At 36.3% G+C, this 16,876-nt stretch overlaps 2 protein-coding genes across 2 annotated transcripts; one reads left to right on the top strand and one right to left on the bottom strand.

The window, feature by feature from the left end:
* Positions 1 to 212: 212 nt before the first annotated feature.
* On the top strand, positions 213 to 4,501 carry LOC107796357 (phospho-2-dehydro-3-deoxyheptonate aldolase 1, chloroplastic-like). Its single transcript, XM_075221652.1, has 5 exons — positions 213 to 861; positions 1,523 to 1,800; positions 2,589 to 2,865; positions 2,983 to 3,228; positions 4,010 to 4,501. The coding sequence occupies exons 1-5, from the start codon at positions 292 to 294 to the stop codon at positions 4,265 to 4,267; spliced, it is 1,629 nt and encodes a 542-aa protein (XP_075077753.1). The 5' UTR covers positions 213 to 291; the 3' UTR covers positions 4,268 to 4,501.
* Positions 4,502 to 7,907: 3,406 nt separating this feature from the next.
* Positions 7,908 to 8,764, bottom strand: LOC142163872 (uncharacterized). Its single transcript, XM_075221022.1, has 2 exons — positions 8,716 to 8,764; positions 7,908 to 8,476 (listed from the first exon to the last, which is right to left on the bottom strand). The coding sequence occupies exons 1-2, from the start codon at positions 8,762 to 8,764 to the stop codon at positions 7,908 to 7,910; spliced, it is 618 nt and encodes a 205-aa protein (XP_075077123.1).
* Between the last annotated feature and the right edge of the window lie 8,112 nt (positions 8,765 to 16,876).

Below are 16,876 nucleotides of genomic sequence, written 5' to 3'. Positions count from 1 at the left end.
AGTTACAAGGTTTAAAATATTTTTAATGGCCTCATTCTCAATATGCTTCTCTTTTTCCTTATTCGCTGAATCCACCCATTCACTTTAACAAAATGTACAAGAAAGTTGGTGAAATATTGACTTTGCTGGTGTGTGCCAGTTAAGTAATTTAATTACCAAAATAGCCTTCACCTAACAACAAATCCTCCAACAACCATAAGCCTCCTTATAAAAACCCTTGGCATCTCTCTGCTCTTCAGGTAGTACCACATTTGAGCACATCTTTTCCTTACAATACACAGAAAGAATCCAATGGCTCTTTCAACTAGCAGCACCAACTCCCTCCTACCAAATAAATCCTTAATTCAAACTCAACCTCTTTTACCTTCTCCCAAACATGCCCTTCCCACCAACTCAACCAAACCCGTTAAATTTCCTCAACCGATCTCAGCCGTCTATTCTCCCGACTCCTCCAAGAACCCCATTACCTCCGACAAGACCCCTAAACCTTCGCCGCCGGCAGCCACCTCCTCCACTGCTGCTGTCGCGGTGACGAAAACAGACCAAGTTTGTAAAAAATGGTCAGTTGACAGCTGGAGATCGAAGAGAGCACTTCAGCTTCCAGAGTACCCAAATAAAGATGATCTTGAATCAGTTCTAAAGACCATTGAAGATTTCCCTCCTATTGTGTTTGCTGGTGAGGCGAGGAGTCTTGAAGAGCGCCTTGGAGAGGCTGCAATTGGGAAGGCGTTTCTGCTACAAGGTGGTGACTGTGCCGAGAGTTTCAAGGAATTCAATGCTGTTAACATAAGGGACACTTTCAGAATCCTCCTTCAAATGGGTGCTGTTCTTATGTTCGGTGGTCAGATGCCCGTTGTAAAGGTCATATTTTTGTTTCTTACTTAATTTTTGAATGTTTTCTTTTTGTATTTACATTGCCTTTAAAGAACTACAAGTTGGACCTAACTAATATCTTAGTGTAGGGGTAGCTTTCAATAATTTGTTGCTTGTTTGTTGTTTTCTACTTGGTGGTCCCATTTTATGTTACGCTGTTAATGTTTCCAACTCAAACAGTGTTTTTTTAAACTACCATGTTTCATATGTATTTCTTAATCACAGTCCTTTTTTGTAATCTTTTTAACTGTTATAGTCCTTTTTTGTAATTTTTACGTAAATTTTATTTTAGAAAAGTAATGAATAGATGTCTGAATTAAGACAAATATTTTGATTTTGACCTTTTTCGCTGCTAAATTGAATTTGTTACCTTAATTTTGGAATGCTTTTTTTTTTTTTAAATTTTATTTAAGTTGCCTATCAAGAAATGGATATTGAATCTTATTCAATTATTAGGGTATTTAATAGCCTGCTGTTTGTTGCAGTACTTATTTTATCTTGAATTCGTTCCTGGAAATGGGTATTTATTTTTTTAGTCATGACTCATGAGTATTCTCTTATCTGATGGAAAACTTAATGAGTAGATAAATTCCTTCTTTTGGCATATGTCAACTGTATTGATATCCATTTTCAAATTTGATCTAAATAGGTTGGAAGAATGGCTGGGCAATTTGCAAAGCCTAGATCAGACCCATTTGAAGAGAAAGATGGAGTAAAGCTGCCAAGTTACAGGGGAGATAATGTGAATGGAGATGCATTTGATGAGAAATCCAGAATTCCGGACCCTCAAAGGATGATCAGGGCCTATTGTCAATCTGCAGCTACTTTGAATCTCTTGAGGGCCTTTGCTAAAGGAGGATATGCTGCCATGCAGAGAATCAACCAATGGAACTTAGATTTTACAGAGCACAGTGAGCAGGGTGATCGGTATGTTCCATCTTGGTGAATATTGTTGGAAATTTTTGTTGCTATTTGTTGTTTGAATCCTCAATTTTAGCTCAACTCATATCTTCATCATTATCAAAGTAAAATGAAAGTGCAAGTAAAAAAAGATAAATACATATATAAATAATAGTAATAATAATAATTGTAATATAACTTCTCTACCAAGTCTAAAATCTATTCTCAACTAGTAGATATCACTTATATGAATTTTCCGCTTCTATTGTGCCCTATCTGCTTCTATTGTGTCCTATCTTTAGGGTCGTCCGTGGTCTATGCTTTCTCTAGGTCAATGAACATTATGTGTTGATTTTTCTTCGTTTGGCTTTAAATTTTCATCAATCTTCTTAGCAAGAATATAGCCTGCGTTGCGTTGTAGATCTACCGGGCATAAATCCAAACTGATTCTCAGTCTATCTTGTCGTGTTCCTAAGTCTATGCTTTATCACTCTTTCCCAGAGTTTTATTGTATGACTCATGAGTTAAATGCCACGATAGTTCGCACAACTTTAAAATCTCCTTTGTTCTTATAAATTGAAATCAAGGTACTATTCCTCCGCTCTTCGGTCATCCTACCACTTCTTAGTATGGCATTAAATAGCTTGGTGAGCCATACTACTCCAACTCCAACCTCCCCAAGACACTTCCGGACCTCTATAGGGATACTATCTAGACTGTTCCAAAAATTTATTACGAGAGGGATTTTCCGTCGGCTTTTATATAATGTTGCAATTATGGGCTAATAATGTTTCTTTTCTTTTTTAAATTGGCAGGTATCGTGAATTAGCTCATAGAGTGGATGAGGCCCTTGGTTTCATGGCTGCTGCTGGACTTACAACGGACCATCCTATCATGAAAACCACCGAGTTTTGGACGTCTCACGAGTGCTTACTTTTGCCGTATGAGCAGTCACTTACAAGATTGGATTCAACTTCTGGCCTTTACTATGATTGCTCTGCCCATTTTCTTTGGGCTGGGGAGAGAACCAGACAATTGGATGGTGCCCATGTTGAGTTCTTGAGAGGAATTGCCAACCCCCTTGGTATAAAGGTGAGTGCATTGCTTTACTTTGAGTCTTTTCGTGATTGCATTTATGAATATGGCAAATGTGCAGATCATATTGAATTGGTAACAAAATTTGAGGCTAACAGAAAATATATGCTGCAGGTGAGTGACAAGATGGATCCAAATGAGTTAGTTAAGCTCATTGACATTCTGAACCCTAACAACAAACCAGGAAGGATTACAATAATTACCAGAATGGGAGCAGAGAACATGAGGGTTAAGCTTCCTCATCTAATAAGGGCAGTGAGAAGAGCTGGGCAAATTGTTACATGGGTATCTGATCCTATGCATGGAAATACCATTAAAGCACCTTGTGGTCTGAAAACTCGACCTTTTGATGCCATCAGGGTAAGTTCTCATACCTCCTTCAGAATTTCCTGACTCGTTATATCATACATACCCTTTAGGATGGTGAGACCCGAGGTTATACTGGAAAGACAATTTGAATTCACAAAATTTGCTGCCTTCAAGTAATTGCATACTTCCTATACTTTGATCTTAATCATCTCCTTTATGGTGGTGCCTATTCATATTTAAGGAAGGACCACACTTAGAATTCACTTCTACAGCCAATAGGAAAGGTACCAGCAGTTATAGACCGAGCAGCTGAAAAAGTCCGTTTCTTTGGACCATATAATTTGACAAGCTGAATGATTGTGTTAATTCGCGGGGGGACCATCTTTCATGATGGGAATATTAGTTGTTCATAGAAAGAGTAGCTGCTTTTTCTTTGCTAGACTAGGGCAAAGAATGTATGAGAGATATATGGGTAGGTAAGAGAATGTAAAACTGAATTTGGAAGGGTGTGTTCAGTCAAAAGTATGTTTCTTAAGCTGTCATATGGTGGATTTAAATATATCTCAGCTAGGTTGGTGGTTGTCTGTCTCTTTCCACAAGGATTATTTTTGAGATCCAGTCTTTTAGGTAGATTTCCTTTTTTTTCAATGACGCTCGATATTGTAACAGTATAATTGTCTTAAAAATGATTGAAAGTTTACATCAACTTACATGTCTTAACAGTTAAGAATATTGTATTCTTTTGTTAGAGCTTTTGGATGAAGTTTTAACCCTCACATTACAACATTGACAATAAAGCACACGTCTTACATTGCACTCTTCTTGGGAACAGGCTGAAGTGAGAGCATTCTTTGACGTGCATGAGCAAGAAGGAAGCCATCCAGGAGGAGTTCACCTAGAGATGACCGGCCAAAATGTAACAGAGTGCATTGGTGGATCAAGGACCGTGACTTTCGATGATCTGAGCTCACGCTATCACACCCACTGCGATCCTAGACTCAATGCATCTCAATCCCTTGAACTCGCCTTTATTATCGCTGAACGCCTCAGAAAGAGGAGGCTTGGATCTCAAAGCTCATTAAGTTACTAAATATGTAGAATGCTTAAGTTGCTATGTTGACAAAATTTCTTCTTTTACTTAAATTATGAATCGCTGTACTAATATTTTTTCTTTTAAATCTTGAGGATATGTTACATTTACCTTGTGTTCATACTGGAAGAGTGAAAATGTATGAGAGCTTGATGTATCAAAACAAAGTGTATTAGAGTTTGATGAATGCTGAGACTAAGCAATAAAGCAAAGAAGTTTCTCTTTTTCTTTTAACTAGATGGCCCGTATGCTTGACACGTCGTGACATCTTTGTTTGTGTTATTTACACAACTATAAGATTAGCTAAAAGTTTTAACATGGAGAACATAATTTCATACTTGATTTAATTGTCTAGCAGCATTACCGGGAAAGGAAGTAGTAAGACTATCAAGTTAGCTAAAAGTTAGCAGTGTATTAACGCTACATGATATGTACATTATTTTGAAAAACAGAACTGCAAAACATATGAGATATGTATCTACAACACAACATGTTCTTCAACCTGCTTCCATGAGAGTTACATTATACTGTTTACATATCGACAACAAGGGTGGCATTTTCCATCACGTGAATAGTCTTCTGTGACAAAAATATTGACAGCGGTAGAATTATGAAGAAATGATCAAATGCCAATAGCCATATAATGTAAGGTACCAATTTAAACAACTACATCAAGGAAAGAAAGGAAAATAAAAATAAACTATATGAAAAGACAATATGCATCATAAAAAGAACATTAATTAATGCCAAATACAAGAAATGCAAGAAGAGATACTGTTCCAATTTATACCGGCGATGCTTAACAGTATGCTTCACTAATTCGAATTTACCAAATTATTAATACATATTCAATGTTTCCTTCACCGGCAAATGAATTGATATCAAAATGCTATGTACAAAATATTAAGCTTGTAAATAAAATTCATAAGTTTAGCTTATGAGCGCCAGTCATTGGAAAGGTAGTCGGAATACTACTTAGTTTCTACAACTCAATGCTGACCAATATTACTCAGTGAGAATACAAAGGCATAATTCAAGTACCCTAAAGACCATAAAATTTCAGTAACTAAAATATTTACCATAGTGAAATGTATTTTTATCCTATTCCAAGTCTGTTGTTTAGATACTACGTCGCATAAACAATATCTATAAGAGAAAGTGGCTCGGTCATTGATGTGATGATTCATAATACACATTCAATCAAGAGTGACTTCCTTTCACTTTAATCCTTTCCAACATAGAAATAACCTGAAATGATCTCATTGAACTGTTAAGCATGACCCTGACCAGTAAGTGCACAAAAGATCATTCCTGTATAAATGGTGCCTATCACAATGTCATGATCTATCAGAAAAAGGCATTAAAAGATATTCAACACTCAAGCTAGCAAAGCAAAACAAAGATGGGTTTCTCTACACTATTTCAGAAAGGAAGTACTTTTTAACAGTTTAACTTGTATCAATAATGTATTGACAGCAAAATGTGTTATAATAAATTGATTTACTTCATAGCTATACGGATTGAGCAAGAGCCATAACCACTTGAACTCATAAATGCTGGAACCATCTGAACTGTGGATCATGTAAAAGAATCGTGAAAAATCAACTCTTACTCGAGATATTACAAAGGTTTTGTTATGATATTATCATGCATTTGTAAGTCTATATTTAGGAGGCTAAATCCTGAACTCTTGCTGTATTTAGTGCCCTACATGTGCCTGACATAGGCCCGGTTGGTTCGGATTTTTTAATTACCAAACCAAACCAATTGTATCGGGTTATCAAATCTAAATACCAAACCAAACCAGTAAAAGTCAGGTTTTTTAATCTCGGGTTGTTTGGGTTTTTGGGTTTTTTCGGTTTTTTTTTTCATAAAGTCTTCATATCACAAAACGTAAAATTTGTACTCCAAATATTTCTTTTATCCTAGTAAGACATAACTATATAAGTTGTTTTTCAATAAAATAACATAAATATGAGATGAGTCATGACATTGTACTAAAATATTCAACAGTAAAATAAATATTATTAATAAGTCATAATGAAAACAAACATAATTTTAAATTACGACTAATAAGTACTATTATTTACATGACTAACCACTACAAGAAAAATAAGTTATAGTACATTTTATCTAAACCATGGAAAAACTAAAAAATAGATATCCAATACTATTTTCATTCATAGTACAATTGAGTTGAATATTTTATTAGCATTAGTATTGATTTGATTTTGGTTTAGGATTTATTTGAGTTACTAACATTTATGGAGTATAAAACATGTTGGAGCATCCAAAAATTATAAGCCCAAACTTGAAATAATAAATTAAAAGATAAAACTATGAAAAAAGCTTAAGAAATATTTATAAACTACACTACAGTAAATATTTTTATGTATTAAATATATTTAAAACTTTTATACATATAATGTCGGCATAGTTTGGTTTCGATTTGACTTTTTTTAGTTAAAACCAAACCAAACCAAACCAAACCAAATATGATCGGGTTTTTTTTCCAACACCAAACCAAATCATAGTCATTTTTTTTCGGTTTGACTCGAATTATAGGGTTAGTGCGATTTGTCGATTTTATTGGTACACCCTTACGTGTGCCCTACCGCTCTCTTGTTTCAAGCATTTCTGTTTCTTACTTAAAAACATTAATAATGAGTGATAAAAAGTTTGATTGTTAACCATCTAATACTTAGTTTAGTACTCATTTTCGGTTATTTTGATATCTAATTGTGTAGGTCTAAGCTCAATTACCAATAAATATCTGTTCTCGATATTATCCAGCATTAAAAAGGGAACAAGAATTATTTTCTTTTTTATTTTATATAAACTAATTGGACCCATATCGCCTTCGAGACCTGAAACAACCAACAAAAAGTACCCCACTGCTCCTGTCGAGGCACATCAATTCCATGTTGTACGAATCAACTGTACGAATCAACTGTTACAGCTAAAATAATGATCATCTAAAAATATTAATATAAAATCAATTATTTTGACTACATTAAAATTTGAAGGATAATTAACCTGGCCATAAAAAACTAACACTTTCTTTCTCATCCTCTGCATTTTTTCCGGATCTTCCTGCTTTGGGGCCTTCGCTTCTGGTTTATTGCTTTTTGTTTAAAAAATTACCCATTTAGTTTCAACTTTATCTCCACTGCCTACACTATATAAGAGGTTTTTGGGTTTCTCTTCCTTCTTTATTTGTTTCAATGATTCCTAGTTTTGGAATTGAAGAGTATATTTAGTTTTATTTTTCTTTCAGGCAGTTCTGGCTCGATTTTGTACATGCAGGTCAACTCTTTTGTACATTACTGGATGGTTGGTGATATATATGCATGCGTGAGTTTTCCTCCTCGATAGATACCTGAAGTTGAAGACTAAGTAGTGGTTTGCAATTTTCATCCCAACCAATAACTGTCTATCAAAGAAAAATGAATATTATAGACTCGAAATATAATCTGGCTTTTGCATCATCATTAAATTGTGTATCTACTTCAGTTGATGATTGTAATAAAGAGGAGTACCAATAGAATAAGAAACTTCAAGATCTGAAAGCTCGCCTACACGATCAGATTGACGAAACATTAAGAAAATGGAAAGCCATGGCTTCTGCAGCTGAGTATTCCTAAGAGGAACCATTTCTAACTCTTCCCAACAAGAAAACATTCTTCTCCGTCTTAAAAATAACATTGAACAGCTCGGTCAGCCACTTCAGGCCCTCTATACCGACATACCTCCAAAATTCAACCGGTATCTCGTCCGGCCCAGTCGCTCTGCTCCTGTTCAACGTACGCATAGCTCCCACGACCTCCTTAACCTTAATGTGCCTACAGTACCTAAAAACATGACGACTCTCAAAGTGCTCCAAATCACCGAACACAATGTCTCTGTCCCCTTTTTCATTCAGAAGTTTATGAAAGTAAGTCTGCCATATCCTTTTAATCATAGCCTCATCCATTAAGACTCTGCCTTCCTCGTCTTTGATGCACCTTACTTGATCCAGATCACGACCCTTTCTCTCTCTCGCCTTGGCAAACCAAAATAACTTCTTGTCCCCGCCTTTGTCCCCCAACTCTTCATACAAACGACTAAACGCTGCATTCTTGGCATCATTGACCGCTAGCTTCGCCTCCTTCCTAGCATTCTTATACCTTGCTTTGTTCTCTCTTCTCTCCCCCTCGTCTGTACTCTCCACTAAATTCAAGTATGCCACTTTCTTTGCTTTCACTTTTTCTTGAACCTCTTCATTCTACCATCAATCTCCTCTGTGCCCGCCAAAGTAACCCTTTAAGACCCCTAACACCTCCCTCGCAACCTCCCTAATATAGTTCGTCGTCATCGACCACATATAACTTGTGTCCCCACTACTCCTCCAGGCCCCCATAACCCTCAGCTTCCCCTCCAACTCGAAAAAAGGAAGAAGAAGAACTTACCATGAAGAGAGAGATGAGAATGAAGAGCTCTGAAAATAGTTGCTTTCATCGATGGGAGAGAATAAACCAAAAGGATGGACCAAAATTAAAGCAATGTGGTATATACAATAGGACACCTGTAAATCTACAAGTCAGAGTGATTTACCACTTTGCCCTTTGTCGTACCAAGCTTCACTTATAATATAGTAAGTCTCTAGAATTATTTATTTTGTCATTTACAAGAAAGGTGAGTGTACCTACCATTCTACAAGTGAATGATTATGCTACGACACATTGGTATGATCTTTTAGCGTTGTTAATTGAAGAGAACATTTCTCCTTTTCTTTCGTTCCTATTCTATTTTGGAAGCCTTTTCTCTGTCTCTATCGATCTTTCCTATATGAAACCTTGTATGAGGTTGTTGGAAGAAATTTTATTTGGTGTGGGACACAACCAACGAAAGTTGTGTGAGGCATTCTTTATGTTGACAAGTGTGAATGTGGGTTTCAGGTCAATGTAATACTAGTTTAGAAGACTTACAAGTTTTTCTTTAATGAAAATGGATCTGCAATAATCACAACTTGTATCATTGGTTGTCGAGAATCCTTGCAAAGCGGATGAAACCCTTTGTCCACAGCCTACTAATCCTTTCCAAAATGCAGAGACAAGTTTCTCATAAAAACCCTAATTGTCATATATAGATGGAAAAAACATATCTTTTCAAATACTCATAATGGTGTATATAAGGTATAAGTAGGGTTTAGAAGGAGAATAAGCTAATGGGTTAATAAGCCAATTCGCACCCCTTATGGGTGGACCGAACTCAATAGTAATATTCCAACATCTCCCATACATAAGGGAGTGCTCAAGCTCCACAAAGTTAAGAAAAAAATATATTTTCGTTTTTACCCCTCTTGTATTATTCATGCTGGATAAATAGGCTGTGGGACTGATATATTACACCATATACTTTCATGTTAGAATGCGTCTTAAGTGAATCAATATAATCCGGGGAGTTTAAGGACCTTTACAAAGAGATGATGAGTTAACACATGTGTTATAGAAGTATCGTGAGGGTTGGAGGCTAAACGAATGATGTTATAACCCGTACTTTTGAGATAGAAATAGGAGTAATTAATATTCTAAGAAGGTCGTGTTTTAAGGTACTTGAGTCTTATAATATTCTTATATTAAGTTTTGAAGTCAAACAAGTTGTAAAACAAAAGTCGACAAAAGTTGCAGCAAAATACGTTCATAATTTTACTGAAACTTAGGTCTAATGTCACTGAGCTTTTCTCTTAATATACATGGATTTGTGAGGTGATCCACCAACCAAATTGAAGATCTACGAGTCTAATTTTTAACTCAGTAAATCATTTTTCAATACGATATCTGAGTAGGGAGATATTCACATTATCGCGAGACTGCGCAGACAGCCCCTATGGGACCCACCTAGGCGGTGAAAGCTTATCTTTTTGTTATAATAAAAATGGGAGAAGCCCTTATCTCTCTCATTGTTTAGACCAGAGCACACCCCATATCTCTCCAAAGTCTCTCTAAGAGATTTTAAAGGTTTAGGGGTGATTTCTAAGATAAACTACCTAAATCTAACATCAAGCACCCCGTAAAGGTAGCAGAGAGCGCTTCTATCATGTTATTGTCATTTGTTTGTTTGGAGAAAGCTTTGCTGGACAAGTTATTCTCATTCTACTTGTGCCTAACCTTGTTTGGTCGTGGTAGTGTTCGTTAGATAAAAAAATATAGAAGATACTCGAAAATCGGTTGAAGTACTTTTGTATTGTATTGGTGGGTTGTTAAAGTTGATTGTGATGTTGTAAATCTATGGTTAACGGTTATATATGTTTCTAGTTATTACTATGAACTTGGGAAAGTTAGAAAAGAGGGGGAGATGCTGTCAAGTTTTCCCTAAAATGAGCTAGTTGCTTGATATGTTACTAGTTGCCTTAGAGTTAAACTTGATATGGAGAATCTTGTTGCTGTCCTTCTATTGGACTGTTTTGAGGCTATGTATAAGGCTTCCTATGACTGGAAATTAAAGAAAATAACTTGATTATGATGATGTTGTTGTTATTATGCTTGTTATGAGTTGGTTGTATAGATGACGTTAAGAACTAAATGAAAGAATAGCCACAAGAATGCTTAGAAGTTGTTTGTGATATGGCAGCTGTCATAACCTAATTCCTACTATCGGCCGTGATGGCGCCCAACGTCGCCGTTAGGCAAATCAATGTGAACTATCAACTTAATTATTCATTTTATTGCTTCTGAAATCATGGGTTTTATTAAATTAAAGAAAGTAGGCATAGAAGACCATGGACATATACAACATAAATAAAACATAAAAAATAAAATAGTGACGATATTAGGCAAAAACCATAAACATCTATAAAATTTTTTCAAAATCCGGTGTCACAAGTGCAAAAGCAATCTAGTAGAATTTACAAACCACCATAGCTACTGTCTGAAATGAAATAGGCTGAAATGAAAATATAACAGGAAGGAGACTCCGGGTGCTGCAGATCGGAGCATGGTGAACAACTCACCACTGAGTCTCCGGATAACGGGGATGCACGCCCGAGTATCTACAAGATGTACCTGCCTCAGTACCTACACAATTAGTACAAAAGTATAGTATGAGTATGTAAATCAATGCGTACTTAGTAAGTATCTAGTCTAACTTCAAAGAAGTAGTGACGAGGGATCAACCTCGACACTTACTACTGGTTAATAAATAAAATACATGAATTATCAATAGGCATGAAGCACAACAAAAATAATGGAATAAGAAAGACCGTAAGTAACATGACCCCTCAACATAATGACAATATAAAATCCCCAAATATCATGTACTATCTGAAATTTTTTCAACTAAAATTTACAATCAAATATCAAATCTCATGCAATATTTGTAATACTTGAGCTCAACCTGTTAGTTCAAGTAAATATTTAACTAATGAATACTGGAAAACAAAACACAAAATTGCCCAAACCATTCAGGTTCTTGAACTTCTGGACAAATCATGATACTTTCTTGGAAGCAGTAAAACAGAACTGGAATGCAAATTTCATTGGAGACCCATTTCTTGTATTCAAACATAAGCTGAAGAATGTTAAGACATCACTTTCAAAATGGAGTGGAGATACGTTTGAGGATATATTCAAACAATTGGCAATAGTAGAGGACATTGTAAAGGTCAAAGAAATGTTGTTCGAAGAGGAACCAACAATTGCAAACAGAGTAATCCTACAGAAAACTCAATCAGAACTAAAGAAATACCTGAGTTTTGAGGAGCACTACTGGAAACAAAAAGCTGGAATGGCATGGTTTGCGGAGGGAGATAGAAACACTAACTTCTTCCACAACCATGTCAAAGGAAAGAGGAAGAAGTTACAGCTGAAAAGAATAAAAGGTGAAGCTGGGAATTGGTTAGAAGATCAGGATCAAATCTCCAATGCTGCTGTTGAATATTTCCAGAAACATTTCACTAAACAAGGGGACCCCACTAATTTTACAATGCTAGATAATGTACCGGCTATGGTGTCCGTGGAGCAGAATATTGAGCTATATAGATATCCAACATTGGAGGAAGTAAAGGCAGCAGTGTTCGAACTTAGTGGAGACAACTCCAGTGGTCCAGATGGATTCAATGGAAGGTTTTATAAAGTTTGCTGGGAAGTCATCAGCCATGACATACATAACATGGTTCTGAAATTCTTTGGAGGATCAAGCTTGCCAAAGTTAATTACTCACACAAATCTAGTTCTACTGCCAAAGAAGATTAGTCCAGAATCTTTTACAGACCTAAGACCTATCAACTTGAGTAATTTCATCAACAAGGTCCTATCGAGGTGTATTCATAATAGATTGGAGAAGCTACTTCCTGCATGCATATAAGATAATCAATCAGGTTTTGTTAAAGGGAGGAGCATCTTTGAGAACATACTACTTACACAAAAAATAGTAACAGACATGAGATTACGAGGCAAACCTGCGAATGTGGTAATTAAACTTGATATGGCGAAAGCATATGATAGAGTCTCATGGATATTTTTGATGCAAGTGCTGAGAAGAATAGGGTTTGCAGAGCAATTTATCAACATGGTCTGGAATCTAATAGCCAACAACTGGTATTCAGTGTTGGTTAATGGGCAATCAACAGGTTTTTTCAAATCAACCAGGGGTGTGAAGCAGGGAGATCCACTATCTCCTGCACTGTTTATTTTGGCAGCAGAAGTACTATCAAGATCGTTGAAAAAATTGTTTGATGATAAATCATTTGTGGGATTTGGCATGCCCAAATGGACTGATCCACTTAACCATTTGGCATACGCTGATGATACCATAAATTTTACATTTGCACATCAACCTTCCTTGAACAAGATCATGATAGTATTAAGAGGGTATGAACATATCTCAAGACAACAGATTAACAGAGCCAAATGCTCTTACTTCATGCATGCCAATACTGCAAAATGCTATTTCAAGATGTTGGTCATACCACAGGCTTCACAAGAGGCCAATTTCCTTTCACATACTTAGGATGCCCAATTTACTACACTAGAAGAAGGAAGGGATACTATGAAGATCTTATTAAAAAGGTGAAGGCTAAACTACATTCTTGGAAAGGCAAACTCTTATCATATGGAGGGAAGGCCACACTAATAACTAGTATCCTACAAAGCATGCCAATACACATACTATTTGTTCTTGACCCTCCTAAGAATGTCCTGATACACTTACACAAAATATTTGCAAGATTCTTTTGGTGTACAAAGGAAGAAAGGCATAGTAGACATTGGGCAAGTTGGCAGAAACTATGTTTTACTATAGAAGAAGGTGGCCTTGGATTTAGATCATTAGATGATGTTTAGAGATCTCTATTTGCTAAGTTGTGGTGGAGTTTTAGGACAAAAAATCACTTTGGTCAAACTTCATGTGGAACAAGTATGGCAAAAAAGAGCAGCCAACAACAGTACAATTCCGACAAGGTTCCCATGTATGGAAACAAATGTTGAATGCTAGGGAGGAAGTAGAACATGAAATCATGTGGGAGATGAAGAGTGGAACAACAAGCATATGGCATGAAAACTGGATAGGAATAGGTTCACTCTATCATGTTCTACCGCCAGAATTTCCAATAGATGAAGAGCTGGAAGACATGGTGCAACTGAGGCAAGAAAGAGCATGGAATGAACAACTGATACATCAAAGCTTTCCTGAAGATATCACTGACCATATTATACAAAATGTTCATTTTGATGATACTGAAGAACTATGGGACAGACCTTACTGGATGCCAACATCTTCAGGCAAATTCACAGTTAATAGTGCTTGGCAAATTCTGAGGCTCAGGGCAGCCCCTAATCAAGAGTATAAACAAATGTGGACTAAAGGATTGCCATTCAAAATATCATTCTTCTTGTGGAGATTATGGAGGCAAAAGTTATCTTCTGATAACCTATAGAGGAGGCAAGGATATATTAACGTCTCCAGATGTTGGTGTTGCAAACATCCACAGGAGGAGACCCTTGAACACATATTTCTAACAAGCTCCACTACATCAAAAGTATGGAAAACATTTCTGGCAGCTGCTGGAATTATTGTACCACTAGTCTAAATAAAGCAAGTTATTAGAGCATGGTGGAATGTAAAATGCTGCCCAAAGTTGAAACCTCTCTTTCAAGTAGCACCAGCAGTCATTACATGGGAACTATGGAAAAAAAGAGAATACAAGAAAAAATAGGGGAACAATCTCTACTATTCGAGTCATTCATCAGATCAACAAGACAATTCATTACCTAGCAAGAGTTAGGTATCCATGGTTAATACACATTCCTGTGTTATGGCTAGATATGATCCGTTACTTTGAAGCATAAAAACCTGTATTGCTCACCAAAAGAGTAACTTGGCAGCCTCTAGATGCAGGATGGTATAAATGTAATACAGATGGGGCATCAAAGGGCAACCCAGGGCCTAGTTCAATTGATTTTTGTGTTAGAAATGAAGTAGGAGATCTAATGTATGCAAAGGCAGATAACATAGGAATGACCACTAATATTGTAGCTAAAGCAAAAGCAATACTTTAAGGGTTGGAATATTGTGTGACGAATGACCTTCATCCATTGATATTGGAGACAGATTCTTTGGTTTTGAAAAAATCATTGAAGGGCAATGGGTGACACCTTGGTGTATAGGGGCAGAAGTGTAGAAGATTAGGGAACTGAGGGAACACTTTAATGTGATATTTTAACATGTCTATAGAGAAGGCAATACAATGGCAGATTATATAGTTAATAGTGCTTTCAATTTTGCAGGATCAACTATATTTCACTCGTTCATAGAGATGGCTAGTGAAGGGCGGAAACTACTAAACCTCGACAAGTCTCAAACTCCTAATCTAAGGATTAGAATTGCAAAAAAAAGGCTCCGAATTGAGCAGATTTCACAATAATCACCACAATTACTTCTTCACAAGAAAGAAGCAGCAAGTTATGACAACACTAACAAGCTTATCCAAGACTGGAAATCAAAGGATCACTGATGGTACAATTCTCGTAATGCCAGAGAGATGCTAAGTGAAATGTACATCATCAGTCAAAACAATTCTTCAACCACAGAAGGAGCAGTCCATATTCAACTCTTCAGGAATATCTATCCTAAACAACTGGACATCCAAGATCAATATTGCAGCAGCTGACCTCTTAACATACTCTTTACCAATACACACAAGGACCTATCACTGAAGCCAACATCAAGAATCATAAACTGAGAACTCATCTGGCAATAACTGGTTTGTCAATTTTGCAGGTACTCTGTACAAGTTCTAATAAGGGTTGCAAGTGCAATGTGGCCAGCATGTTAACTGCCGTCTCAGTTGCAGTTCAACCAATTTGCCTAGGGAGCATTATTTTTCTTCGGCTGCTGATTATCCTGACGGTGATCAACAAGGAACAATACATGAGTTCAACCTTTTTATGGTGGTGTGTTTTCTTTAGAATATACAACAGCCATGAGATGCAAATGGTATATGCCACGACAGAAAAACAAAGGTATCATAATTGGTTACGCGCATCAACAGATTAATGGACAGACTAAGCTATGCAAGGACTACGTTGAAGATTCATGATAGCCTAACCTTTTTGGTTCGTAAAACATAGCGCCTGGTGAGAGCATTTGAGGTGCTACATAGAGGTTTTGCAATGGGCTACAGGATACATACTACGCCTTTGGCTGGAATCTATCCAATTAAAACTTTTGTAATAGCTAGAACATTGCTTTTTTATACCTTTTTCTGTGCTTAATTAATTTTTATGTACAAACTGGATTCCTATTTTGGATTATTATTTATATATTCACCACAAGGCATCAAGCTGAGTGGTATATTTACTTAAAAACAATAATAAAAAAATCTCAAGTCAAGAGGAAATATCATGTATATTCTAACTCCTAGCAATATTACGCACGAATTATGCCGAACTCGTACATACAAACCGATCTCTAATAAATATGTACACTGCCGAAGTCGTACGATCTGATCCATGGATGTATTTCAAATATAATGCAGAAGTCGTACGGCCCGTTCTACAGGAATAGATGAACTTTTCCAACTACGGGTCAAAAAATTACAACCCAAGGATGAGAACATAAAGAAAACATGATTATTACCAACAATCAAGTATCTCCCAAAAACTCAAGGAAATGAATCTTGGCCTAACATAATCCCTAATTAAATTTCAATTGTAAATTTTAGTAATTAAAAAACTAACAATTTGAGTTCAAGTAGTACAAATATTGTATGGTAAAGTCCTAAGTCTACCCGGACATAAACATGATTTTAGCTATGTACGGACTCTCGTCACCTCGTGTGTACGTAGCATCCACAACTAGTAGCACATAACAATTAAAGCACCTATGGGGATAATTTCCTTTTACAAGATTAGGCAAGAGACTTACCTTGCTTCTAATTCCTCTTCTCAGCCCTTAAACCACAATAATAGCCTTCAAAATAATGCCGAGCAACCCGAAACTAGTCAAAAGTCGTACAAACTAATCAATATATACTCAAAAGTTCATAATTCATCTATTAGAGTAATTTTTCAACCCAATTCGGAAAGTTCCTAAAAGTCACCTCGGGCCCACGTGCCGGGATCCCGGAAATAT

This window comes from Nicotiana tabacum, chromosome 9 (genome assembly GCF_000715075.1).
Source record: "Nicotiana tabacum cultivar K326 chromosome 9, ASM71507v2, whole genome shotgun sequence".
NCBI classification, from domain to species: domain Eukaryota; kingdom Viridiplantae; phylum Streptophyta; class Magnoliopsida; order Solanales; family Solanaceae; genus Nicotiana; species Nicotiana tabacum.
The sequence above is the reverse complement of the archived record's forward strand: the minus strand, read 5'-3'. Positions and strand labels throughout refer to the sequence as shown.